General features: G+C 44.3%; 1 protein-coding gene and 1 long non-coding RNA gene across 20 annotated transcripts in view; one reads left to right on the forward strand and one right to left on the reverse strand.

Moving 5' to 3' along the window:
• The window catches only part of TCF4 (transcription factor 4), a 578,937-nt gene that overhangs the window by 301,784 nt on the left and 249,292 nt on the right, over positions 1-27,861 (forward strand). For 18 of the 19 annotated variants that reach the window (XM_068251303.1, XM_068251305.1, XM_068251312.1 and 15 more), the window contains 2 exons: positions 20,273-20,402; positions 24,205-24,254. In XM_068251303.1, coding sequence (XP_068107404.1) covers positions 20,273-20,402; positions 24,205-24,254 — 180 coding nt within the window. Of the gene's footprint in view, positions 1-18,469; positions 18,558-20,272; positions 20,403-24,204; positions 24,255-27,861 lie in introns of those variants that run through there. The other variant, XM_068251321.1, reaches the window with a different exon arrangement.
• On the reverse strand, positions 1,422-27,478 carry LOC137530598 (uncharacterized). The gene is made up of 3 exons (XR_011023649.1): positions 27,421-27,478; positions 24,554-24,704; positions 1,422-1,817 (listed from the first exon to the last, which is right to left on the reverse strand). It is a non-coding gene; the product is annotated as an uncharacterized lncRNA (long non-coding RNA).

Below are 27,861 nucleotides of genomic sequence, written 5' to 3' on the forward strand. Positions count from 1 at the left end.
GGCCAATGAAATCCACTTCCTGATGGTTTGGACTGGCTCAATACTTAAAGAAAACCTGAACTGAAAATTAAAAGTCAAAATAAGCATACACAGGTCATACTTACCTTCCATGTAGTCTACTCCTCAGTGTCTTTCTCCTGTCCCGCTTCCTGTTTGTTCACTGTGATAAAGGGAATTTTCCGTCCTCCATTTTGAAAATGGCCATTACCCATAACCGCTTTCTGGTCAGCACACAGTTAAACTGTAACATCGCCCACTTGAGCCATAGGGAAACATGGACATTACCTGGGACATCAGTTTTCCTCTCAGCTATAACTGACAGCAACTGATATTTTACTGACAGCAACTGATATATTTCAGATCTGACAAAATATTGTCAGAACTGGAAGGGATTATTGTCAGAAGAAAATGGTGAGCTTCTGAGAGGAACTGATGGCAAGGTAACTATGTAATGTTCATTTGAAGTTACCTCATGTATTTATTTTAAATATTTTTACTCAGTACAGGTTCTCTTTAACCCTGGTACACGCATCCAACTTTGACTGGCTAATGCTTGGCCAATTTTACCACCAGCTATTGTTACATGGTGTGACCAAAAGATTTTGAACAGGTTGTGCAGGTAAGCTTTAGTACTGTATGAAAGACATAAGATCGGCCAAATATTGCCAATCAAAATTTGATGTATGTATGCACCCACCCTAAAGCCTAGCAGGTAGTGTGAGTGTGTGTGTGTGTGTGGGGGGGGGGCAGTTAAGGGTTAGGCGTTGGATAGGTAGTTTGTACAGGGGAGGTTCAGGGTTAGGTTGTTAGTTTGTGCAGGGGGGTTAAGGGTCAGGCATTGGGGGGAGGGTTCTGTGTGAGAGTAGAGTTAGGTATGACCATAGTAAAATATCCAGGTGCGTTTATTGGACGGACGCGACCCTCATGGAGGTAGCAAAATCGGTCAGTGATTGGCCAATTATAATTGAAAGTGTGTACCAGACTTAAACCACATGTAATTAGCATTAAATAAGTACGTAATCTAGGATTACTAGGATCCCATTGACCATCCCACAAAGTGAAGGTTTTGGGGACTTGTCATTTCTTTAAAGTGGCGGTAAGGAGAGGGGACAGCCAAGAACGAATGAAAGTTCCTGGCAGACAGCTTTGAGGGGCGTGGCTAAAATGGCAGGAAACTGTTCATTAGATCGATTGTCCACCTACTTTTGGCCACGTAGCGTATCTTCCTTCACGCGGAGTACTGAGGAGTAGCAATTACCCCTCTTTTGTCCTTTCTTTTTGGCTCTGATGATAAATTATAGATGCTACATGTCTTGGGGGTTATTTATTTACGTAGGAACTCGACGTCAAATCAGGTTGCTTGAATCTAGCAATCAGGACTTTATATATAGGAGCCTTTGTATTATTTTGTTATAAAAAAATAAATAAAATGACTCCGCGGATTTTCTCATTCTCTGCGTTCAGCTGCTCAGCCCTGTCCCTTTATCCGGCGCATTTGATCCCGCTGAGGCTTTTCGGAGGCTGACACCTTCCTCCGCTACCCATTCAGCACAATTCATTGAGCTGCCTGCAGATTTGGAAGCTGCTGACACAAGTGGAAGTTAGAGACGGGAACACTGTGAACTCTGTGGGGTGTTTTCATGTGCGGTTGTGGCGCTCGCAAGCCTCCGGAAGGGACGCACCGATTTCTTATAGGTGTTAGCCAAACCTGCATCTCCTTTGTGTTTTGCGTCTTATACTTCTGACTGCTGAATCCAGTTTTAATCACATGGCGAAGAACAGGTTCTCCCAGTGTGTTCATAGTATTGACGGGAGTTCTGAGGACGCAGAAAAAAGAGGGGCCTACAGGTTACGAGGATGCGCCAACAAACTGACTGCAAAACCAGCCTGAATAGCTAAGATAACTAAACTTTTCTTCCATAGAAAGTAACTTTATAGTCCCTAAAAAGTGAAACAGTAGTAAAAAGTAGGTAGGAAATGTAGCATGATTACTAACTTAATAAATTTGGGGCAACCAGGGGCATCACTACAAGTCATGGCTCCCTCCCCCCAGAAAAACTGTAATGTGCCCCCCAATGTTCTCACTCCTTCCCTTGCCTACCCCTGGTGACCCTCACAGCCTAGGGACTCACCTTGCAATAGTCATAAACTACAGGGTCCCATACACTGGTCGATTTCAGCCATCGATCGATTCTATGGAATCAATTGATCGGAAAACGATTCTGCCGATTTTGATCGATTTGATCTATCTGACAGGATGCATTGGATCTAATGGTCCAATAATGCATTTAGATTGATTTCCAATAGATTTCATTATGAAATCTATTGGAAATCTGTTCCTAGTGTGTGGCACACATCAGATAGATTCCTGTCAGATTCCACTTGACAGGCATCTGACAGGAATGTATCTGATGGTCGAATCTGCTGCAAATCGAAAGGTGGCCATACACTCGTTAGATTAGCAGCAGATAGATCATCAGATACAGTGGCGTAGCTAAGGAGCAGTGGGCCCCGATGCAAAGTTTTCAATGGGGCCCCCCCAAGCACTTTATACGTAACAATTGATACGGCGCACCAAAACCTGCCAAGGGCAACTACAGTGTCAGAGGTGCAAGAAAAGGATGGGAAACAGTTTGTTAAGGATTACCACTATTCAAAGTATCTATAGAAGTGATTATTATGAGCACAGGACCAATAGAGAGCTAATACTGTGGTTGAGGGAGGGCCCCTTGGGGGGCTTCTGGCCCATGGGCCCCGATGCGGTCGCTACCTCTGCAACCCCTATTGCTACGCCCCTGATCAGATAGATCTCTGATCTATCTGATGTGTTTAGGAACATTTTTTACTAGGAACAGATTTCCAATAGATTTTAGTTTAAAATCTATTGAAAATCGATTTGATGGCATTTTTTTTTTGCCATCAGATTTCCATTAGGGCCAATGCAAAATGATAAGCAATCTCAACAGATCGACCTAGATTTTCCAGCCTGCCAGATCGATTGAAATCGGCCGCAAATCGGCCGCAAATCGGTCGATTGGGCAATCGATTTGCAGTCGAGCAATCGATCGATCAATTTTGATCGATCGATCGGCCAAAAATTGGCTGAGTGTATGGGCCCCTTAAGTGTGGTCAATGATCTTCACACCCATTACAAATGTAGCCACAAAAACACCTGATCTGATAGATAGAATACATAGATAGATAGATAGATAGATAGATAGATAGATAGATAGATAGATAGATAGACCCCTTTATTCGAGGAAGGGAAGGTTAGTAGTTGAGGCCCCCCTCACAGCTCTGGGGCTTTTCCCCTGTACTTGTAGATGTTTTAATTGTATTAATCTCTGACCTTCTGGTTAAAGAGGAATTACAATCTGGTAAAACATACCATAAAAACCTGCTTCCGTACTCTTTACACAATTATCCTACCTGCCCTATGGGGTAGGACTTGAAACACCCAGAGTCTGTATGGATGGTGGATTAGTTTGGCTCTGTAATATTAACAAGAGAATTACCCCAGGGCAATAGGGTACCTAGTCAGTCATATTACCCAGTGACTCTCCTCCTCCTCTTCAATATAATGGCTTACACCCCATGAACTAAGTTCTGAGGGATCCCAACTGTCATAGCAGTTTCCCGGAGCCTGACCCTGAAGCCTCCACCTCTCCCTGCCAACAGTAGGATGTCAGTAACCACCCACAATCTGTTTCCTGCAAACATTTGAGGGCAAGATTGGTGGGTACTGACATCACTCTGTGGGCATAAAGGGAAAGAGGCTGGCAAGGCACCTTGGCCAAGCTCTGAGACGGGTCAGATTTGCCCGTAACTTGACCAAGGGTAAGGCTGATTCTAGTTAAAACGTGCCCTTCTGGTCAGAATTAACCTGGGGGCATTCCCAACAGGTGTCCTGTGGGCTGCATTTAAGTTGGGGGAGACCTTGGAGTGGAGAAGGGACCTGGGGAAATTGCCCAGTTTACCCCTGAGTATAGGCACCCAATGGCACTGGGCCCTTTTCAGTTTAATTCTACTTTTAAAGTCATTTCACGTACACTTTAAAGGACAACTGAAGTGAGTGTTATATGGAGGCTGCCATATTTTTTTCCTTTTAATCAGTAAAGGACCGCCTCGCCCCAATTGGCGTGAGCGCGGCGGCAGTCCCAGGACCTCCTAACTCCAATTGGGGGCGTGTTTTGCGGTCGCCGCTAGGAGACTGTTAGCCGTCTATTTACTCTGTACAGTGCTGCGATCTACGACAGCACTGTACTCAGGACAGCCGTGTGACACGACTGTCCCCCTGGGTGGCAGGGAAGCGATCCGCTAAAGCCTATGACAGCCGATTGTGCTGATTGGTTGGCGAGGGGAGGGAGGGCTGGGGGAAAAAATAAAATAATAATCTGTTCGTGGGCAGAAAAGGGGCGGAGGGGGGGGGGTGGGAATCACTTGTGTGCTGAGTTGGACGGCCCTGCAGCGAGGCTTTAAAGCTGCAGTGGCCTAATAAGGAAAAAATAGCCTGGTCACTAGGGGGTGTAAGCCCAGGGTCCTCAACAGGTTAAACAATACCAGTTGCCTGGCACCCTGCTGGTCTATTTGCCTGCAGGAATGTCTGAATAACACCAGAAAAAAAAGCATGCAGCTAATCTTGTCAGATCTGACAATAATGTCAGAAACACCTGATCTGCTGCATGCTTGTTTAGGGTCTATGGCTAAAAGTATTAGAGGTAGAGGATCAGCAGGTCAGCCAGGCAACTGGTATTGTTTAAAAGGAAATATGGCAGTCTCCATACCTCTCTTGTTTCAGTTGTCCTTTAAATCTGTAACATAAATCTTTATCGTGGAATCACACCTTGAAATGAGGTGGAAAGGAACTTATTTGAAACTGAGCCGAAAGCTTGCAGTCCTGTCACCGACTTTTCACAGTGTTTTGCCAAAATCACAGTATTAATTTTGCGTAATTGTTGTACTTTGTGCTTACGTGAAACCGAAGATCATTATCTCAAATAGCGGCGGCCTACTAGGCTGCCACATTCAACTATTCATCCTTTGTTACTGTTCCCAGTTCGCAGCTCTAGTCCCATGTATCCCATAATAGGAATAATTAAATATTTAACCTGTGTTCATCATGCAGTGACATATTTTTTATGGCAGTGCAGCCAAAGGCAAATAAAAAGGGTAAAAAAAAAAAAATCAGATTTCGCAAACCAGGTGCACATTGGTTTATAATAAGCAATAGGCGTAATTACCCAGATAATTAAAAAGATCTCTAAATTCCTATGTTTACTTGATACTTGACTGTTTAAATTACTACAAAGATATTAAAGTCAAATGTCGCAGAGCTTCACTTAGGCATGCTAATATTTACGACCTGCCCTTATCAATTACAATTTGCAGGGGATATACTGCTTTTTTTGTTTACTCTAAGCGCTGGTGTCAGCTCCTGGGAACCCGTATTTGTATACATTTCTAAGGAAGCGATGAGTCGGAAGATATTTCGCTTAGAAACATTATATAATCGCGGCCAATAACTATTATTATCACTGTACCAGAAGACATTTCTGTATTTGTTGGGGGGGGGGGGGGGTGTTTGTGTGTGCTTTATGAATTCCACGGAGACGTTATAGAAAAGATGACACATAGAACTCCGGGCTTTCCAAACTTTTCTGCTACTTGACTTTTCCGTTACGTAACTTAGAAAGGTTTTTGTTTTTTTTTTTGCCTTAAAATGGCCTATTATTAAAGGAGCACTATGACGAATAATTGTAAAATGTAAAATATGTGCAAACATACAGATAAGTACGTTTTTTCCAGAGTAAAATGAGCCATAAATTACTTTTCTCCTATGTTGCTGTCACTTACAGTAGGTAGTACAAATCTGACAGAAGCGACAGGTTTTGGGCTAGTCCATCTCTTCATGGGGGATTCTCAGGGATTTATTCAAAAGCACATAGTGAATGGCAGTTGCTCGGTCCAACTCCCAAAAAAACTGTGTAGTGAACAGGGAAGCTAGCCAGCATCATTGTTTAAATCCTTTTTAGGGAATATCTTTATAAAGAATAAAAGCCTTGCTGAGAATCCCCTATGAAGAGATGGACTAGTCCAAAACCTGTCGCTTCTGTCAGATTTCTACTACCTACTGTAAGTGACAGCAACATAGGAGAAAAGTAATTTATGGCTCATTTTACTCTGGAAAAAACGTACTTCTTATTTGTCTGTGTTTGCGCATAAATTAAATTTTAAAATTTTTCGCCATAGTGCCCCTTTAACTACATTTCTATCACTTTGCTCCTTTAAAATAGCTTGATGGTTTCACTACTCTGACAGCAGCATACATATGCAGGGACGGTTGTATCCTTTGGTGGATTGTTGCTCTGCCTTATATTATGTAGTAGCACTCTATTTGCACCTGCTTTCTTCTCAGACAAAGCCCATTATGGGCCAAACATGTTAGGAGTGTGGGGTTGTTAAGCACTTTATCATTTCCACCTGTACTGTCCTGCAGGACCAGTACGAGTCCCATCCGGCTATACTATTGTAGATACCGTGGGACCTAGTGTTGGGCGTAATGACTCGTATTTTACGTGAGATCGTAATTACGAGCCATAAATACAAGATACGACATTAAGTACATTCATAATTACACTTGTAATTACAGTAGAGAGTCGTAATTACGATTATGAGTACATTATGGAAGTGCATTTTTTTTTTTTAATTTTTGGGGAACAATCAGAATGTCCCTAGCAACAGGGCTGGTTTAAGAGGCTTGGGAGCCCTGGGGCAAAGGTAAATTGGGGGGCGCCCTACACCCTCGAGCAAACCCCCCCCTAAACAGAACCCCCCCCCCAAACATCCCCAAGATCCCCCCTCTCTGAGGTGGAGGTGTGGACTGTGAGATGGCAGTGAGCTCAGCATGCAGGGGCGGCGGGCAGGAGACATACTTTACCTGCTTGCGCCGGCATCATGGTTCCCTTCCTGTCTGCTGGACCGTAGCGGCTCTCTCCCCTACGTGACGCAGGCATATGACGTCACATCAGGAAAAGCACCACTGCGGTTCAGCAGACAGGAAGGGAACCGTGGTAACTGTAATGCCGACGGAAGCAGGTAAAGTATGTATACCTGCCTCCCGTCCCTGCCTGCTGAGCTCGCTGCCATTTCACGGTCCTCCATCACGCAGATACGCCGTGGCCACAGTGCCCAGCGGCAACACAGAATTTGGGGAAAAATAGGAGAACCCTTAGGGGCCCCTACAGATTCTGGGGCCCGGGGGCAATTGCCCCCCTTGCCTTAATGATAGAGCCGGGCCTGCCTAGCAACCCATATGGATGAGCTGAGTTCCGGGCCCACCCCTCTCTATATAAGGCAAACGTCATTTTGGATTAACTCCTTTCTGTTACTTAGTACTGTGTGGACAGGTTGTGTTGGAGAGAGCAATGCTGTGTATTTGCAATTTGCGATTGATTTGTGATAATTTGAGATAAGTGTACCTGCAATTGTTAGCTTTGTGATTCAGTTAGAGAGTTAGCTTACTGCACTAGTGAAGTAATTGTGTTAGTGTGTAGTCAGTAGTAGTTTAGGGACAGGAAATTCATATTTTGTAACTGAGTTAGCTTAGTTAATAGTCTGTAAAGTTGCACCTTTCGAAAAAAGGCGCATGGAAATTTGGGCACCCAGTAATCCCAATACTGATATTTTAAGACAAAAGGCGATACAAATAACATTTATATCGCACTTTTCTCCTGGCGGACTCAAAGCGCCCTCCCCCCAATGCCTAACCCCCCCCCCCCCCCCCACGCACACACACAAATTTCCTACCTGACGCCTAACCCTTACCCCCCCCCCCCACAAACTTCCTACCTGACGCCTGACCCTTACCCCCCCCCCCCTAAACTTCCGACCTGACGCCTAGCCCTTACCCCCTCCCCTGTACAACACCCTAACTGATGCCTAACCCCTCCCCCATGCCTATCCTTAACCCCTCCCACCACCAAATGCTACCAACCCTGACACAAGGAAAAAAAACTTTATTTCTCAGCTGCCTCCATAGGGGAGTATAGAAATTTCGGGATTGTGGGGTGTTTGTGCGTGGGCGTGGTGGTTAGGGTTAGGCGTTTAGGTATAATCTTTGTGAATAAAATTGCTTATTTCTTACAATATTCATTTATAAGGTATTTAGCCGTTTTTGCCCATTGTAAAATCTTACCCCACCCCGAATAACATTCTTAAATGCAACAGAGATGCCAGCATCTTTACTGCTGACAAAGTGAATCATTGTGGAATGTCTTTCTTTTTCCCCCTCTGTGTAGTGAGCAGGAATATCAAATGATCTCTTCGAGTGCTGTGAGGAAGAAGGCTATGTGACATCACAGCCTAGGCTGTGACATCACTGGAAGGCGGGGTTACATACCAATATACAGCAATATACAGCAATAAAGAATTTAGTTATAAGAAGCATTTCTTTTTTTTTCCCCTTGAAAACATCACTATCGCGGACGTCAACACGTATCTTGATACGTGTTGACGTCTGCGATAGCATCCTGCACCTGCAGGAACGCAAGCAAAGGTACGTGTGGCAGCCTGCTGACTCAGAGTCGGTAAAAATGGAACTAGCTGGTAGCGGGGGACTGGAGGAGCCATGAGTGACTGTGAGGGCACAGGGTGGCTGCAGGAGGCTGATAGAAGCCCCAGGTAAGTGAAACTCATTTTTTTATTTGGGTTTAGGTTCATTTTAACCTCCCCAGCGTTCAATTGCAGGATTTCTGTGCAAAAAGTGATCAAATTTATTTTTAAACCTTTTTTTTCCTGTAACTTGCCAAAATGTGTCAAACAAGGGTCTAGTATACAGTGCAGGAGAGTATTGATGTGTATGCACGTTTATACTGCTCACAGCATGTTTTTATGGACGGACATATCTGTCAATACCGCTAGGGACTTTAAGGACGGCTTCTTTCAACTGCATGGAGAGCTCCTTAAAACCGCATGTTGTCTGGTCACAGCAAAACTTTCCACATGCAAGCACCACACCTCAAATCAACTCTAGGCCTTTTATCTGCTTAATTGAGAATTACATAACGATGAACTTGCCCACACCTGCCTATGAAATAGCCTGCGAGAGTTGTTTCAATGAAAATTAATTGTGGTAATGTACCGAACAAAAAAAGTCTCTGTCGAAATATTTATGGACCTAACTGTATTTCACAGTTATCATCTAGCCCTTTGAAAACAATTATATTATCCTGCTAGTAATCTGGCGTCTATGACAGGACCACCAGATATGACAGTAAGAAGCAATCCCAGTCTGTCATCTCCATGAATTATTAATAATAAGATTATTCTTAACTGCAATGTACCATTGATGAGTGATTTTCAGACGTAGTTATTGTAGAGAGGGGTTGCTGCTATACCAGATCTGCCTAAAAATCAGGGGTCTAGTGTTACAGGGGTACATCAAAGTCCCCGTTACCCAGAACTCAGGCAACTGGAAGTCTCAACTAACCGGCATACCTGAGGGTTGACGGTTATAGAATGCTCACCAAATCTCCAGCAATGTCCTGTAGCTCCTAGCGGCTTCTGGCATCCATGCACGGCTCCTGGCAAGTCACCTGACCCAACGCGGATCAGGTGACAAGCCAGGAGCTGTTCACAGAGGACATCGGAAAGCCGACAGGAACCCGTTAGAAGCTACAGGACATCACTGGAGGTTCAGTAAGTATTCTATCCTGCATGGTGGGAGTATGTTTGTGCTTTTTCAGCTGGTTGCTCAACCAACTGGCAAGCCCATGTATCCGGCATCAGGTGATCCCTGCCGGTGCTGGATACTGAGGACTCTGCTGTATTTGGATATTAAAGAGAACCCGAGGTGGGATTTAATTATGTTAGTGGGGCACAGAGGCTGGTTGTGCACACTATCACCAGCCTCTGTTGCCCCATGGTGTTCCTCCAGGACCCCCCTGCGTGCCGCCATCCCCTCCGCAGTGCTGGCGAGTCACGACACGCAGCGTGTCGCCAGCACAATGTTTACCTATGCCGTGTCTGTTAGCGCCGCTCCTCCGCATCGGCGCTACCCGCCCACGTCCCTTCCCTCCCGCTGATTGGAGGGAAGGGACGTGGGCCGGTAGCGCCGATACAGAGGAGGCGGGGGAGCGGTGCTGACTGACATCGCATAGGTAAACATTGTGCTGGCGACACGCTGTGTGTAACTAGCACTGCAGAGGGGATAGCGGCTCGCAGGGGGGTCCTGGAGGCACACCACCATGGGGCAACAAAGGCTGGTGTTAGTGTGCACAACCAGCCTCTGTGCCCCACTAACATAATTAAATCCCACCTCGGGTTCTCTTTAAGGTCCAACTCCCATCTACTACATCATCTATTAATGTATTTGGGGTTACCAAGTTAGCTGGAACTTTTTCTGGAGCATTTAAAGAGACTCTGTAACAAAATGTTCAGCTTTATTTCTTCTATCCTATAAGTTCCTATACCTGTTCTAATGTGGTCTGTGTTACTGCAGCCTTTTCTAGTTGCCCAGTGGCTGTGTTATCTCTGTTATATGGTCTAATCTTCTCTCTTCTGTTGGCTCTGTCGGCTGAGGCTGGAATGCGTGGATTGTGCTGCACTGCTTGTCATTGGCAGAAGCTATACACACCCTCTCCAAGCTCTGTATGAGTGAGACTGAGCTACTCTCAAGCCTATCACACTCTAGTTAGAAGCCATGTCTTTTGTTTGTAAACACTGCCTAAAACTGGTAATTACAAGCCAGGATTGCAGCAGGGAGTGGCAGAAACAGCACAGAGGGGCCCAGGAGAACATAATAATTAGTTTAGTATGCTTTTTATTGTAAGAATGTTAGAGTACAGATTCTCTTTAGAAAGAGGCTTTTAAGACTGTAAGATGAGCCCTGCACTGGTCAGTAGTTTTGGTAATTCTCCTCATATAACAGTGAATTTGTCTGTCACTTAGAGGAAGCATTTCTGATGCTGAAACCAGAATAATGAATGTAAAAAGTGGGTACCCTGAATTATTTTTTTCCTATATTCCTGCTATGAGTCGTTACAGGCCCTCTTGGTTAGTGTGCCCCTGCTAACCCTGACTCAGGTTACGCTAAGATGGCTGCTCAGTTTGACCCCATTGGTAGCACCGGCCCTCCTTACCCTACCTGCCGTCCTCTGTGCAGTACGTCAGGGTCAGCCTCCCAGGGTGAGTTCCCGGCTACGCACATGACAGGCACTAATAGAGTTAATACTCTGCTTCCTGTGAGCGCTCATTTGGCTAAGCAGAATCCCCAAATGGTGTTGTAAATGAATCTTGCAGGCTGATGGTTTGTGAAGGCTTTATCTCTCCCTTTATTGCAGGCAGTTAGGGATGTGAGAAGTAGGCTGAACAATACTAAATGCGTAGCGTTCCATTTACAAGCTCTTTAAAATAAGTAGACATACATTTTGTTCGGCATTTCCCAAGCGAAGCTGCATTAGCCATTCCCACCTGCAACGTGACCCGCGGTGTTCCGATACGCTGGGACGGCCTGTCTACCATTCCGCTCATTGTGCCAACAGACTGATATATAGAGATGCGCGATAGAAAATGTCATATATTAATCCAGGCGACAGAAGGTTCTGTATATCAGGCCGGCCTTAAATTACCCAGAGATACGTTGGGGGGGTCAGACGGAACCTGGCAAGCCAACTTCCCCCGGGGGTTCCCGACTCCCGGGCTGTCTGCAGATAGGAGCTTTCAGCTTAGCTGAGCATTGCTCTGCATGTTATAGAAATAATAGAGGAATCCGTATGTCACACCAAAGGTGAATATATAAAAAGAGTGCCCGGGTAATTATGACGCCGGACAAAAGTGGTTGGAGGGATGCAAGGTCTCACTTACCAAGAAAGGTTAGATGAACTGGGCTTATTTGGTCTGGAGAAAAGACACCTTGGAGGAGATCTAATTAACATGTATAAATACACCTCCTCCTTCTCCTGCCCAGACTGAGCTCCCATGAGCCTTTGCTACTGCCAAGGCTCTCTGAAAACCTGCGGGCGTGGTTTATTTAGTTAATAGGGAATTAGAGCATTAAAACAAAAACAAAAAAGTATTTGGCTTGAGGAATGCCCTATAAACAATAGGAAAGGAACACAATTATGCAATGAGTAAAAGTTCACCTCGGATCCACTTTAAGGGGGGCTTAGATGCTTTCCTTGCGTTGAAAGACATCCATGGCTCCAGTTACTAGGTAATGCCTGGTGGTGTTGATCCAGGGAATTAGTCTGGTTCTGAGTCTGGAGTCAGGAAGGAATTTTTTTCCCTTTTGGCGCTAATTGGACCAAGTCCAAGTAAGGGTTTATCACCTTCCTCTGGATAAACAGGGAAATGTGAGGGTGCAGGCAGGGCCGGATTTAGGCCAAGGCCACCTAGGCCATGGCCTAGGGCACCAGAGGAGCAAGGGCACCAAAGCATCAGGCTAAACTGGTGCAGCATTTGCAAGCTTGCAAATGCTGCAATGCGGGGAGATCAGGCGAGCGCCTGATCGCAGTACTCTGCTACTAGCTGCCTGTGCAGCAGCCACCTTGCTCTCTGTGCACGTTTGCATTATGGCCGGTGGCTTTGGACTTGGGCAGCTTTGGAGACTGAGAGCAAGAGGAAGCTTCTGCACTGGAGACGAGTGGAGAAATGAGTGACACTGATGGCTGCTGCAGTGTGAACGTGAGCTAGCCACCTATACTGAAAGGGGGTGGGAAAAGGAGGGATGAATGGAGTCATCTGGCTACCTATACTGGAGGGAAAGGGGGAAGGGGTCATCTGGCTACCTATACTGGAGGGAAGGGAGGAGGGGTCATCTCGCTACCTATACTCAGGTAGGGGGGTGGCTGGTGACAGTGGCCTAGGGCGTTAAAGAGTACAAATCCAGCCCTGGGTGCAGGCTAGTGCTGTACCTTATTTATTGGTTAAACTTGATGGACATATGTATTTTTTCAACCCAAATAACTAACTGTGTAATTAAAATACCTGTCATTTTACCAATCTTAAACTATGGCCTTCCTCATGGGTGTAACAATAGTCCCTGCGGCTGCAGGGGGGGCCTGGAAGCTGTGGGGGCCCACTCCCCCTCCCTCTCCCCACCCGTATGCAGAGTAGTGCAGGGAGTGGTGTAATATCTACCTGCTCCAGCGCTGTGGGCCTCCTTCATGCGTCACAGCCTCCCACTCTCTGCTGTCATTCGCTGACTGATCACATGACTGGTAGCTTTTTTCCTGCCCTAGTTAGTCTTGGGACAAAGAACGCTTTTTTTGTTTGGTCTTTATATTCCCTTTTGATAGATGAATATAAAGTAGAATAATTACAATCGCATTTAAGTTGTCTTTTGTAATGTAAATAAACTCTTTTTTTCTAACTTGCAATTGTAAATCTCTCATCGCCTTTATTATTTTAGTTATCTCTGACTGCAGGAGATGCGGCTCAATTTTAGCAGCCGGGAGTGTATATTTTCGAGCTAAACTGAAAGCTGTGCATTAAAACAGCAGTGTGGTGCTTCCAGATTGAACTGGGTATTACATTAGTATGCAAGATGACAGCGAATGCAGGAGATGAGGCCTATTTTAAACAGGGCGCATCTGTGTGCAAGCTTTACTGATAGAAAGCTGTACATTCAGGAACAGTGTGGTGCTTCCAGATTGAATTGTATATTATATAGGTATGCAAGATGACAGAATCTGGTAACAGCTGCTGTGACAAGAGGAGAATTGTGATTTTCACACTGATGACATTACTTTGGGATCAACGGCAGGTAGGGTAACTATATATTGGCAAAAAGGAGTTGGAAGACAGGTTTTTATGTAAAGTCTACTCTAAGTCTATTTTCCTATCTCCATACAACCTCCATAATTAAACCCATATTTTGATGATTATGAATGAGCAGTGTATATACAGCCATCACGTGGCTTTGGTATCAGGTGTAAGTATAGCTCTCAGGTAGAAGTAGCAGATGCCACTGCACTTGACAAAGAGCGTGAGACCACTAGAAACGGCGACTGTCCATTGTGCTTTACTGCCCAGCTGCAATGTAGACACACTCACTTCCAAGTGTGCCCTACAACGCTGTGAGCATCTGAGAGCTACTTATACCTGAGAGCTATACTTACGCCTGATACCAACACCGGGTGATGGCTGTCTATTCACTGTCTTTGTGAATTAAACAGAAAATCGAAAATCTTCACTGCTGGTCGACTACTTCATTGGATTTCAAGTCTGGAGGCCACACAGACTGGACTGTGCGGGAAGGATCCATAGCAAGTGAGGTGTGCTGTTCAGGAAGCATAGCTAGCATTTTTCTACATGGGAGATAGATGACTCTCTTTGCCGGCGTTAGATCAGGTTGTGTCTTCTTGTGAGCTGGAAGATCAGCGGTTTTCAGTTAGTCCTCCCTTCTCGTCACCATTTGGCCAACCACCAAATCTCTCTACCTTATTAGTTGTCAGGCTGAGCAGTGACAGCCACCGGGCTGCAGAAGATTACAGCTTTCTGTAGATCTCTGGTAAATATGTGACACCAGACTATAATTTCCAGGAGCCGCGAGGAAGGCTGTTGTGTGAGAGAAATGTCAATCCAAGCCCGGGAATAGGAGAAATCTAGGAACACTCAGTGCTTCTGCAGCGTCCTCATCTCACGAGGCAGAGAGAAATGTGCAGTGCACATCAACCAATCAGAATTTATTAAAAATCTTCCATCTGCTGTAAAGGGGGCCATGTGGATGGATGTGGCCAACAGATAGATCCCTCACAGACCAATATTTGGTCAGAGAGGGATCTATCTGCCTGAATCTCTTCACACACTGTACAAAAAAATTAAATAGACTTCAGCATGGAATTGATTGAAAATCTGTGTGCACTGCCTGCCAGGTCTCCCTATCTATGTCATCAAACCCTCTCCTTCAGGCTGTGCAGAGTGTAGGCCGCAGAGCCTACACTCATTTGTCTGCCGGTGTGTCTTTTCTCCACCGAAGGGGGCTCCTCCCTATCTCTTCTCTCCCAGGGTGCCTGCGTCCCGTGACTAAATGCTAGAGGCCAAACACTAGAGCCACCGTGGCACATACCTTACGTGGCCACTAGAAGCCCCTAGTGTCTGTCACGTAACAATGGGAGAAAAGAGACAGGAAGGCAGTGTCGAACAGGGAGCTGGAAAAGCTGAGGAAATCCATTTGCTGGCCAAGCAGCAGTAATCATGTGTTGCTGCTCACAGTGAAGACTTGCTGCAGGTTTCTATTGGGAGTTTTTCTACCTCCTGGTCCAACACTGCAGGAAGAACCTTCTGGCGGAGGAGATAAGAAAGAGGAGAAAGCCCTGGCGGGCAGGTGAGAGAAAATTGAGGGCCACTAGCGATGTACTCTGGGCCCACCGACGATCAATATCTTCCATCTGGCACAATCAAATGAATCCATCCACTTTAGGCAAAACATGATAGGTCGTGATCATATAATCAAATCGGCCAGATATCAATAGAAAATATTGACCAGTGTATGGACATCTTAAACCTGAATGACTATGGGTACTTTATCCACTGTCGCTCAGAGCCATGATAAAACAATTGAGAAGTATTTCTGAAATATTTGAGTTTCATCTGGTCTTTGCTACAGGTATTATTTGCACAAAGATTTTTTTCAGCTAATGGCCCACACACTACAAGTGATATTCTATGTGAAAGTACGACTAAAAGCTAAGGGAAAAATATTGATGGCAGAGCTTTTACTGACTAGTTCCTCTTTGCTCTGGATACTGGCTGGAGCTGCTCTTTTCCATACGTCAGTGATATGCAGCTTCCTCCCCTCTGGGGCATACGGTTTATCTTAGAGTTCTAACCACAACTCTTCTGTCATTTTTGGTTGATTAGAGTTCCCATCCACTAATCCTAATGTTAATATGTGTGGAGCTCAGAACTCAGCAAAAGACCAGTGGTCAGTGGTAATAAAAGATGTGCATTTGGGAGGGGGGGAGACGGCACACCACTGCTCCAAGGAAAACAGCAGCTCTAACCAGTAAGGCATGCAGGGCAAAACTGAACTCAACACTAGTATTTTTTTCTCTAGCCTTTAGCTCCAGCTTCAGTTCAGTTATTTTATTGGCCAAATATTGATCCATCATGTCCCAGTCCTTATCTTCTTGCGAGTAATGGCGACATAGGCAGCAGCAGTATGCAGTCAAGGTCTCCACAGTTTTGCATTGCATTGTGTAGTACAAAGCTACCAGCAATGGTGCCTCAATCAGATGTACGCAAGCTGGATGGTTCTCGGGGCCACCTCTGCTGAGAATAGAGTGTGCATAGATAGGGTGGCACCAATGAGTCGCTGAGAGATCCACAGTGCCAGATTAACACAGCAGAGAGCAGTCCAAACCCACTGTTCTCCTACTTGCTCCTCCTACTCAAAGCCACGTTGTCTATCCTCCCCTCTCCATAGCAACAGAACATGCTTGCCTACAGGTTAGTGATGCATCTGTACAGCACTTGGCCTCCAACTGTCATCCAAGGGATTGAGTCCCGATTTCTGCAAGTGACAGTAATTGCCTGTATGTACACACCTTTAGGCAAGATGTCTACTGGTGCAAAGTAAAGGTGGCCATACAGCTAGTGATTTGGCTGTACGATCGACCAATTTTATCGAATTGAGAGAAAATCAAGTGTGTTCTAGTATGCCCAATTGATGACAAGTGATTCATATCAGTAGAATCAACAAACCTAGAGGATCAAGCAGGATGGAAGGTATCGGTCAATTGCACAGGAATTGGCTACTGTTCACATATCACTCAATCGACACTGAATCGATTTTTGCATTCAGAGCATGGAGACACGACATCGGTCCGATCAATGTAGGTGAACCGCATAGGTTATCACTTGTAGTGTGTGTGGGCCACTAGTTGAAAAAAATCCTTTGTGCAACCACTGGCCCTCTGTTGCTGCTCAGATTGTGTCACATGATGCGGGGAACAAGCAGAGGAGACCCAATGAGAAGGAGGCTCTTAGGGGCGGGGAAGGGAATTTATGCAGGAGTTCCTCTCCTGCAAGGGATGCCCCTTCCACATTAATCTGCAAACAAGCTGCTTGTCGCCAGACTGTCCTCAGTATCATTTTAGATATGGATTACATTTCGAAATCGGTAAAAATTGGAAACTATCGGGAAGGCCCGAGCACTTTAAATATAAAAATCCACTTACCTGGGTCTCCTTCTAGCCCCCTGCATCCGTCCTGTGCCCTCACCGCAGCTCTGGTGGCTCCCGGTTCCCTCCGGTGGAGAAGCCGACCTCGCCAAGTCGGCTTCCGCGTCGGCTTCTTCTGCGCTCCAGCCTGCGGCTCACTGGTCACGCTAACGTCATCCGGACTGTACTGCACAGGTGCAGAACTACTGCGTCTGGGCAGTACAGTCAGAATGATGTCAGTGCGACTCTGAGAGCCGTTTGCGTAGGTGCAGTGGACATCCTGCGCCGGAGGGGACCCCCGGCCATCGGCGATGAGCGGAGCTGCGGCAAGGGTACAGGACGGCTGACAGGGACTGGAGGAAACCCAGGTAAGTGTTTTTTTTATTTTTATACTGCCTGGAAATATCCTTAAAGGAAAAGCGATAAAAATCTATGAACAAAAAAACTATAATACACAAATGTGACATAGTTATAATAATGATAGAAGTGGTATTTGTTGTTCTTGTCTTCTTATTATTATTATTGGTATATTTGTTACTATTTAGTTTTATATTTGTCTATAATGGTTTTATTTATTTATTTTTTGTTGTTTATTGAAAAGGCAAACCATTTTATTAGGATAGATCTAAAAAGTCCTGCTATAATTTGGCCTCACTGTTTTTTGACTTTTATTGTATCTAGCTGGATTTGCCTGTGCCCTAAAAATATGTATTAATTGTTATGAGGACCAGAAATCATTCTGAATACTTAGCAGATTCCCATCCCGACCATCCATTCATGAGGAGTTTTCTTCCACGTCACCCGGCTAGTGCACATAGTTTGGAAAGTTCTAAATATTGCCCCAAAATAAAATATTCTCGTGTCTTCAATTTCCATCTCATGGGTCGTATTTGACCAACTGTTCCCCTCGCTAAAGACATGCCACTTTGTTGAGCTATTTAGGAATCCAAAAGGCTGACTTAATTTAAGACAAGGACTCTTTGTTTTAGCGGTGGAGTGGCTTGTGAATTTTTTCAGTTCTCAGTGGGTTAACCAGGGAAGAGGAGAACAGTCATAATTGGCCCATTTAGGGTATTTTGCATGTGAATACTGCTCTAGTGAAGCATTGCTAAGTCTGTTGTGAGTGACACAGTGATTAGAATATAGATTAGGCAAAAAACACATTCTGTACTTTATCAAGTACAGTAATTAGTTCAGTCGCTAAAAGTTGATTACAAGTACAGATAAAGTTGGATTTTTTTCGGCACTTAATTTTAAATTTTTCCTCTTTTTTTAAACGATAAATTTGTCCTTAATATAAATGGGAAGCTCTACACCTGCTGTCTTCCATGTGAGAACAATTAAAAGAACAATGTATTCACTGCTAGGTGTAATCAAGGGACTTGTGTATTGTGGGTAAGTTCCGACGTAGCTTATTGCAAAATAGTAAATAGATCTCTGCTGTTGTGATTAGCTTTAACTTGTTAACTTTAGAGCAATTTTACCCTGCTGACAACATTGACAATTTCTGTGGAAGGCAAGGTGCGCTTTGCAAGTTCGCAGTGATGGGGGGAAGAGTTTAACGTGACGTAAACGACATTGCTGTAATGATCTCCTTGCTTACTATCTTATGTGGTTTCTTTTCCCTTGCCTCTGTAGTTTTATTTTTATTGCTTGAATATGTTTCATGTACTAACACTCAAACTATGGGGGAGTGCCAAAGCACCTGGGCTTCTGAATGGGAGTTTCTGCATCAGTTTTATCACTCAGGATTAAGAAATACTTCCTCTTCTGCACAAGTATTTTATTCTAAACCAGATCTTTTTATCTTTACAGAAACTTGTTATCCTTTTTTTTTTCTTTTATGTTTTTGTGAGAAATACATTTTTTTTAATTGCAAGCTCTTCTGGACAGGACCATTTTCTCCCTTTTTTATCCTGTTAGTATAATTGTTTTTCAAAACTTTATAATCCTCCCCTATTGTTACGTAATGTACAGTGCTGTGTAATATGGTGACGGTTACCGATAGGAGCACACTAGCACACCGTGTATTTTCAGCATTTTGCATTTCTAAATGTTTGGTTGCATGTATGTGTTTGCGATTGCGTTTTCATGCGTTTTCGGTGCGTTCGAGCTTTGCGTTTATCTAATAGTTTCATTTTTTTCAATGGAGTAAAATACAGTATCATATTTATGTGATAAAAATGCATCAAAACGCATGTAAAAATTCAGTCCTCTGCATCTGCATTGAAATACATCATGTGCGTTTTACATGCGTTTTTGAGAAAAATGCAGCAAGTCGGGCGTTTTGAAAACCGCACATTGTAAAACGCATATGCATTTTTTTTTGCCCCATAGACTTTCATTATGGGCAAAAACGTATGCATTTTCCACAACGCTAGTGATTCTGCCAAAGCGCTTGCCTAGCCTTAGAAATTGAAGATAATGGTGATAAAATTATATTATTTTATCGTTATTTTTATTTTGATATTATTGTACAACTATTCCAACTACAGCTACTGCTATCATTTTTTCTTTGTTTTCTTGTATTTCTCTAATTCTTGCCACCAAATTGTTAGCTAGTTCCTTGAAAATCTCAACTGCTCTTGTCCTGCAGTTTTGCAAGTCAACATTATGATCAGAATCAGAATCAATTTATTTTCGCCAAGTAAGTTTGCACCTACAAGGAATTTGTCTTGGCAGTTGCTTAACAAACACAAACAAAAACAATACAAGGACAGACAGTGTGAATATTACAAGTTAAGGACATTATAAGTATAGTGGCAGTAAGCAGTGTGAGAATTGTTCATTTACAGTTCTGTGCTGATCACTTGTATCAAATGTATGTTTTTATTTTGGTTTAAATATAGATTCTCAGCATGGGAGATATTTTACTGCACAGATATAAATGACAGAACAAAATAGCCTGTGGCCACAGACTGCTCAGTACTTGTCATTAGTACATACTTTAGGTTATATTGAGGTTATTGGTAGCTTATTCTATATTTTTTTTTACTTGTTTCTTTGTTGTTGTTTTTAGCTTATTTTTCTATATACATTTTTTAATTGTCTTTTTTTGTTGTTGTTTTTATCTTGTGCCTCTATATATTTTTTTTTGTTTTTGTTTCTAGCAAAGCATTCTCGGAGGTGACATGGACATTGGCAATTCAGGGGCTATGTCACCCACCAAGCCTGGCTCACAGTACTATCATTATTCCAGCAATAACTCCCGGAGGAGGCCTTTTCACAGCAGCGCAATGGGTGTGTATTATTGTTCTGTCTTTTTTTCCCTCTTTGCCTGGTAATAGTATCCCGTTACACTCTCAGATAAACCATGAACCCTGGTGAGACACAAAGGATGACAAGAGCTCCGAGACATTTCCCTGCTACCCACGGTCTCTGCTTGTTGTGGCTGTTGCCTCCAGTTTAGCAGGAACAAATGCTAAGCACATTAGGTTTATTTTGGACGATTCGGATGAGGAGAAGAACAGATTATCTGTGCTTCCAATTTGCCGGAAGGCGACAGAGAGAAGTATACCTGCCCCCGTCGTGCTGGCTATTGTAGTTTCAAAGACAGCAGAGAGACATTGGTTATTTGAGATGTGTTCTGCAGCGCTTTTTAGAATACACCAGAGCTGGATCATCCACAAGGCAAACATAGGCAGTTGCCTAGGCCCTGAGGAGTCTAGGGGCCTGGTAGACGCTAGCCCCCACCAAATCTTACTACAAAAAAGCCAGGTGACCATCAGCGGTGGGCAGAAACTGCTATGTTGCCTACAGCCCCATTCCATCTTAATCCTTTTCTTGAGTACACTGAAACACTCCCAACAGTTCCTATCCCCATAGATCTTTTAATCTTCCTTAGTGACATTTTCTTTATTATTTATCATTATTATTATTACATTGTTTATTTAAAAGATATGCTGATATATTAGTGTTGTATAGATTACTGAGGGATGTTGATTGGACATGAGGGGAACACATCTGAAAATATGATACATTAAAACCATGTCCCATCGATTTTCCAATCTCAGATGGGAGGTATCACTGCATACAGCAGGGAGAAGGGTGTGCCTACAGGTTGGTGACATTTTATTGAGAGCGGAACACAGGATAGATTAGAAGGGTAGAAGAACCTGCCCCATTGAGCTTACATACTAAGTGGTGGGAGAGCACAGACTACAGTAGGAGAAAGGAGGACACGTCCCATTAGGCTTATGCCCTACAAAGTGGGGGATCACAGAATGCAGTAAGAAGGGAGAGGATGTGTCCCATGAGGCTTAAAGTGAACCAGAGACGAAGCACCCTCATGTATTTTACCATATATATCAATGGGAACATTAAAGAAAACACCTACCCTGCTCTCTGTTTCATCCTTCACTGCTTAGCCTGCTTCTTATCAGCCCTGATAAAATCCCCGACTGAGCATTCAGTCTGGCTTTGCTCAGGAATCATTATAGCTGAGTCATTATAGCAGAGCCAAAAAGGGGCAGGCTTGAGCTTGAAAAGACATCAGAGAAGACAGACTCGGCTATAATGATTCCTGAGCAAAGCCAGACAATGTTCAGTCAGGGATTTTATCAGGGCTGATAACAAGCAGGCTGAACAGTGAAGAATGAAACAGAGAGCAGGGTAGGTGTTTTCTCTAATGTTCCCACTGATATATATGGTAAAATAAATGAGGGCGCTTCGTCTCTGGTTCACTTTTAACCACTTGCCGACGGCTACACGCCAGTAGGCGTGGCCGCGGCGGCAGCCCCAGGACCGCCTAACGCCGATTGGCGGAAAGTCCTGGGGCTTGCATTTGCAGGAGATCGCGCGCAGGATGCGCGCGCATCTCCTGCTTGGTGGGCGGAGCGGAGCTCCGCCTTCAGTCTCCGAGCGGCTACTGCCGCTCGGGAGACTGTTAGACGGCGATCACGCCGTCTATATACTACGTGCAGCGCTGCGATGAGCAGCAGCGCTGCACTGGGGACAGCCGTGTGACACGGCTGTCCCCATGGGGGACAAGAGAGCGATCGGCTCTCATAGGCAGAAGCCTATGACAGCCGATTGCGTGATTGGCCGGCTGGGGGGGAGGGAGGGACGGAGGGAGGGAGGGGATTTAAAGGAAGAGGGGTTTTTGAAAAAAAAGCAGCAACATAAATATTTATTAAAAAAAAAATAAACAGGGGGGGAGCGATCAGACCCCACCAACAGAGAGCTCTGTTGGTGGGGAGAAAAGGGGGGGGGAATCACTCGTGTGCTATGTTGTGCGGCCCTGCAGCTTGGCCTTAAAGCTGCAGTGGCCTTTTAAACTAAAAATTGCCTGGTCACTAGGGGGGTTTAGCCCTGCAGTCCTCAAGAGGTTAAGTCTAGGAAGTGGGTGAACACTGAATACAGTAGGATGGTAGAAGGATCTACCCCAACGTGCTTAAAGTCCAAGTGGAGTGGTATGTAGGAGTCAAAAGGAGGCAAAGAGGGCCTGCCATCAATCTTACAATTTTAAAAGTTAGAAGACCACAGGAAACAGCGGTAAGAGGAGAAGGACATGTCCTATCAGGATTACAGTCTAAAAGGTTGGAGAAAACAGGATACAGTTTGAGGTAAAGAGGACATGAGCCACCAGGCTTACAGTCTAAAAGACTTGGGGACACAGGATATGTTAGAAAGAAAGATCAGTTGCTCTATGAAGTTTACAATCTAAGAGGTTAGGGGACACATGAAATGGTGGGAGATGAAGAGGACCCTGTCCCATCAGACTAACCCTACTAGGGGGTGCAGAAATGTAGTGTACAGTAGGAAGGGAAGAATGTTCTGTGCAGAAGGGGAAGAGGAGCCTACCCTATCAAGCTTAAGAGGAGCCTACCTTATCAAGCTTGCATTCTTAATAGGAATCTGCCCTATCAAGCATAACATCTTAAGAGTTAAAGGGATACTGTAGGGGAGTCGGGGGAAAATGAGCTGAACTTACCCGGGGCTTCTAATGGTCCCCCGCAGACATCCTGTGTTGGCGCAGCCACTCTCCAATGCTCCGGCCCCGCCTCCGGTTCACTTCTGGAATTTCTGACTTTAAAGTCAGAAAACCACTGCGCCTGCGTTGCCGTGTCCTCGCTCCCGCTGATGTCACCAGGAGTGTACTGCGCAGGCACAGACCATACTGGGCCTGCGCTGTGCGCTCTTGATGACATCAGCGGGATCGAGGACACGGCAACGCAGGCGCAGTGGTTTTCTGACTTTAAAGTCAGAAATTCCAGAAGTGAACCGGAGGCGGGGCCGGAGCATCGGTGAGCGGCTGTGCGGGCACAGGATGTCTGCGGGGAACCATTAGAAGCCCCGGGTAAGTTCAGCTCATTTTCCCCCGACCCCCCTACAGTATCCCTTTAAAGGAATACAGGGTACAGAAGGTAAACAGTGCCTGGAGAGATTGAACGTTAGTTGGGAATCATTTAAACATGTTATAGCCTTACAGGACAAAGAAGGGAAATGCACTTTATGGGGACAGCTTGAGAAAAGTCTTGTAGCTATGCATGGAAAATGAGTGAGTCAGGTATAAGTAAATCGGTGGTGGGTTGACATGTATTGAAGTGTGGCCACCGTGCAGTTGAGGTTTAAAACTGATTGATTGCTAAGAATATCCTGAATTAAGGACCGTTAAGAACTGATTGGTTGATGACGACAACAAGATAATTTTTTTAGTTGTTGCACAAGCCTCTTATAGTAAACTATTATTCTCTTGAGAGTTTTTCTCCCAGGAGATGTTCTCTCCTATCACCTACAATATAACTTTTCAGTGCACAGCAATTGATAAAGTACAAACCAAAATGGTGTATCAGACTTAAGGTAATTTGGGACAATTTTTTTAGAGCACTTTTTTGCTTGAAAAGGTACTTTGTTGAGAAGGTGGAGAAAACTTCTCCTGTGTAAAACTTCCAAGTGAGGAGTTTATATCGAATAAGGCAAATTGTGTTCTAGAGAGTTCTTTCAGAAATTTCTGATTGTGTCAACTTAATTAGATCAAAAGGCGAAAGATCCCCACAGTTTTATATCCGTTCTATCATTTGTTATGTTTTCTGTCCAACAGAGGTCCAGGCCAAGAAAGTAAGAAAAGTCCCACCCGGTTTACCTTCCTCAGTAAGTACCACTGTGTTTCTTTCTTATATCAAGGATGAGGCAGGAGAAATATCATCCGTTGCGAGAACGTGTTTGGTGTTGACTTGTTTTTGGCATTCTGGGTTGTGGCGAGTTTGCTTTTTTGGTGCAGTGATGGTTTTCAATACTAATGCTAAAATGGATGTTATGAGCAGCAGAAGAGATTTATATTTTGTCTATCTTCAGCAGACGGAAGCAATTAACTTACCGTTAAAGTGAGTTTCCAGCCAAAACATTTTACCATTTTACTTTTAGATACAGTGAAGGTTTAATAGTTTTACCATGTTTTCGTTGTCGTCTGTGAGTTCATTCTTTCTTCCTGTAATAAGTGACAGAACAGGAACTGAGGTGATCTCTTCCTACAGACCAAACTTCCTGTTTCTGGGTGCGGGACAGGAAGTCGGAAGACAGAGGTTCTAAATATTTCCAGTTCTGATAACAACCAAAACAAACCAATAAACAAAATGACTAAATGGAAAGTTTGGCAGGTGTTTCACTTTTAAGTCCTGAGAATATATACTGTATGTAAACCTTAAGGCAGGGGCGTAGCTAGGCTTTTCAACAACCGGGGGCAAATTGGGCGTGGCCACACATCAGAATATGGTCATGGTCATGGGTGGAGCCAAATGTACAAATGCTGTTTAGATAGCCAGATGTGCCCCCCTTTAGATAGCCAGATGGACCTCCCTTCCCCTCGTTTAGATAGCCAGATGCACTCCCTATAGTTATCAAGGTGTGCCCCCCCTTGTTCTGCTGCTGTTGACACTTCTGCATTCCTCTGCAGAGGGAGGGAGAGAAGCAGGGGCACTTCGGGCAGCCAGCGAGCTGCCTCTCACTCACTTGGGGGTGTGGTGGCTATGCTCTGCGCCTCCTTACAGTCCTGCGCCCGGGGACATGTGCTCCGCCTTGCCCACCTATAGCTACGCCTCTGCCTTAAGGACAGATTCACCAAGGGCTGGTTCACACAGGCTTCTGACGAGCTTCTGCTCAGCGTCTCATTCAAACCCTGTCTGGGTTTTTCTTTTCTAGCTTTTAATGTCTTTTGGAGGCTTTTGATGGCTTTTAGTGTGTTGTGTTTTCTGGGCTTTTGGTGGCTTTGCAGGAAAGGGCTGGGATTGGTGTGTGCAGGGATTGGAAATACGGGCTTTTGTTGGCTTCCATTGGCTTTCAGTGGCTTTTGCTGGCATTCAAACGCAACGTCAGCAACAGAAAAAGACTTCTAGAAGCTGCATGTTGCTTTTGAGATGAGACGCCGGGATCTACTGACAGGCTTTCATGGAAGCCTGCAAACGCTCCCATTCACTTGCGTGGGATGGCGCTCGATCCCTAAAAAAGTTGCTTTTGCCCGTTGCCAAAAACGGGAAAAAGCAAAGGTTTCTGAAAAAGGTCCAGATTTATAAGTCATTTTAAATTTGATTGATTGGGTGTAAATATTTATTTTATCATTTATCGGGCATCTAAATGGTCAGGGAGTCTAAATACTACACATTTTTTGCAGGGTTTGTTCTTTGCTTGACATAGTGGACACTCATACTGTTTTTTGGTGTTGAATGAATTCTTCCAGATGATGTATAATACGTTTTATCATAAATCTTTTGGCAAAGGAATGTGAGCCCATTGAGCAGTGTGGCCTTGCTTGAGGAGCTTGCCTCACTAATGGAATAGATATACAGTTCATAGCAACACCGGGAAAAGAAACATGGCTATAAAGACACACTTATGTAAACTAGGTACAAAACTCCTGGGAGTGACCCTGAAATACATTTCAATAAACCGAGCATATGATAATAAAGTTCAGTGGAAATAAACGTATGTAAACTGGGCATATGATATTAAAGTTCAGCAAAAGAAGTTGGTCTAAACGTTCAGCAGTTCCAGACACTGGGGCAGATGTTAGTGCAAATCACAGTTAAAGCACCACTATTATGCAAAAAGTTGCAAAAAGTTATAATACATGTAAACACATACAAATAAGAACTACATAAATTACTTTTCTCCTATGTTGCTGTTACTTACAGTAGGTAGTAGAAATCTGACAGAACAGGTTCTGGACTAGTCCTTCTCCTTACGGGGGATTCTCAGCATGGCCTTTATTGTTTTATAAAGACACTCCTTAAAAAGGGTATATACAGTACAAAGATGCCGGCCAGCCTCCCTGCTCCCTGCACACTTTTGTGGCAGTTGGATGGAGCAACTGACATTCACTAAGTGCTCTTAAAATTAAAGAAAGCCTTGAGAATCCCCAATCAAGAGATGGCCTAACCCAAAACCTGTCGGTTTACCTACTGTAGGTGACAGCATCATAGGAGAAAATGTATGGCTCGTTTTACTGTGGGAGAAATGTCTTCTTTTTATTTATGTGTTTTCATGTATTTTACATTTTTGATTTAGTGGTCCTTTAAGTAAGAGATCCTGAGCTTTCCTGGTGATCACTGAAGCCTTCCGTGACATTATTGGATCAATGGGGGGGACATGAAAAGTCAAAGTATATTGAATTACTCCTAACACTGAAGAATTTCCACCTGACACCACCTTACCAAGTGCATTACTCTGCTGGGTTTAGCTGCAGTTAAAAAATGTGTTTTATCACGTAGTTTTCATTTAAGGTAGTCTGTTTATGTCTTTACCATTATGTGCCTATTTTCTATTACCCATTTATACTTTAGAATCACTTGAAGGTGCTTGATGGCCTGGCCAGTGCATGTTGACCCAAAACTGCTACTTTCCTTTCTGATAAACACCAATTGTTTGTAGGATTCTTCAGATCTTACATCTTTTGGAGTCCACAGCTGCTGCCCTCGGTTTTTATGCTGCATTTTTAATCTATCTTACATTGTAGATAATTCAGAAAGCAGTGTATGCTTCTCTTTCGGCAGGTGAAGTGAGTTTGGATGATATGGGAAAGGCAAAACCAGGAGCCCTCCTGGTCAAGTATGAGAATAAAGTGGACCTATTTATAAAGTTGTTCATTGTGTTTGCCCCTTTTTCCCTCACTAAGCTGCTGCCATTGGCCATCCTTCACCATCTCTGGTCATGTGATATTGGTAACAGGATAACTGTAGCTAGCGAGGGACGGGCACAATTCACAATTCTGGTCTCAGTTAGACTCTGTTAATTGAACACAAGCTCACTTTAGGTCCATGCCTACCTGAACATGAAAAATGGTTCATAAACCTTCTTCACTGTGGGATATTTTACATGGACAACTGAACAGGCATTTACCAAGTGGTAACTGCTCAGCTAACTGATGATCTGCTGGGCCTCAACCACTTGATGATCACCAACAGTTCCTGCATAATGCAACCTAATGGTGGCATTTGTGTCCTTTACTCCTTTACGCACCCTGTGTCTTTGTGTGACTTGCTATGTGCTCACTGTTTGGTGGACGAGAGTCTTGTGTACCCGCTTGCAGGTGGTTGAGGTCATGCCTAGATACAGCAGTATTACTGCCAGAATCGAATGACTCTGGAACACTCTGCCTACTCTTTCTGGGGCAGAGACAGTGTATGGATGCCTGAGAATTGTACATTTGTACCAGCCCTAAGGGGTTTGTCTCGTGCCACTGGGATTCCAAATGATTAATGACGGG

This window comes from Hyperolius riggenbachi, chromosome 1 (genome assembly GCF_040937935.1).
Source record: "Hyperolius riggenbachi isolate aHypRig1 chromosome 1, aHypRig1.pri, whole genome shotgun sequence".
Lineage (NCBI taxonomy): Eukaryota > Metazoa > Chordata > Amphibia > Anura > Hyperoliidae > Hyperolius > Hyperolius riggenbachi.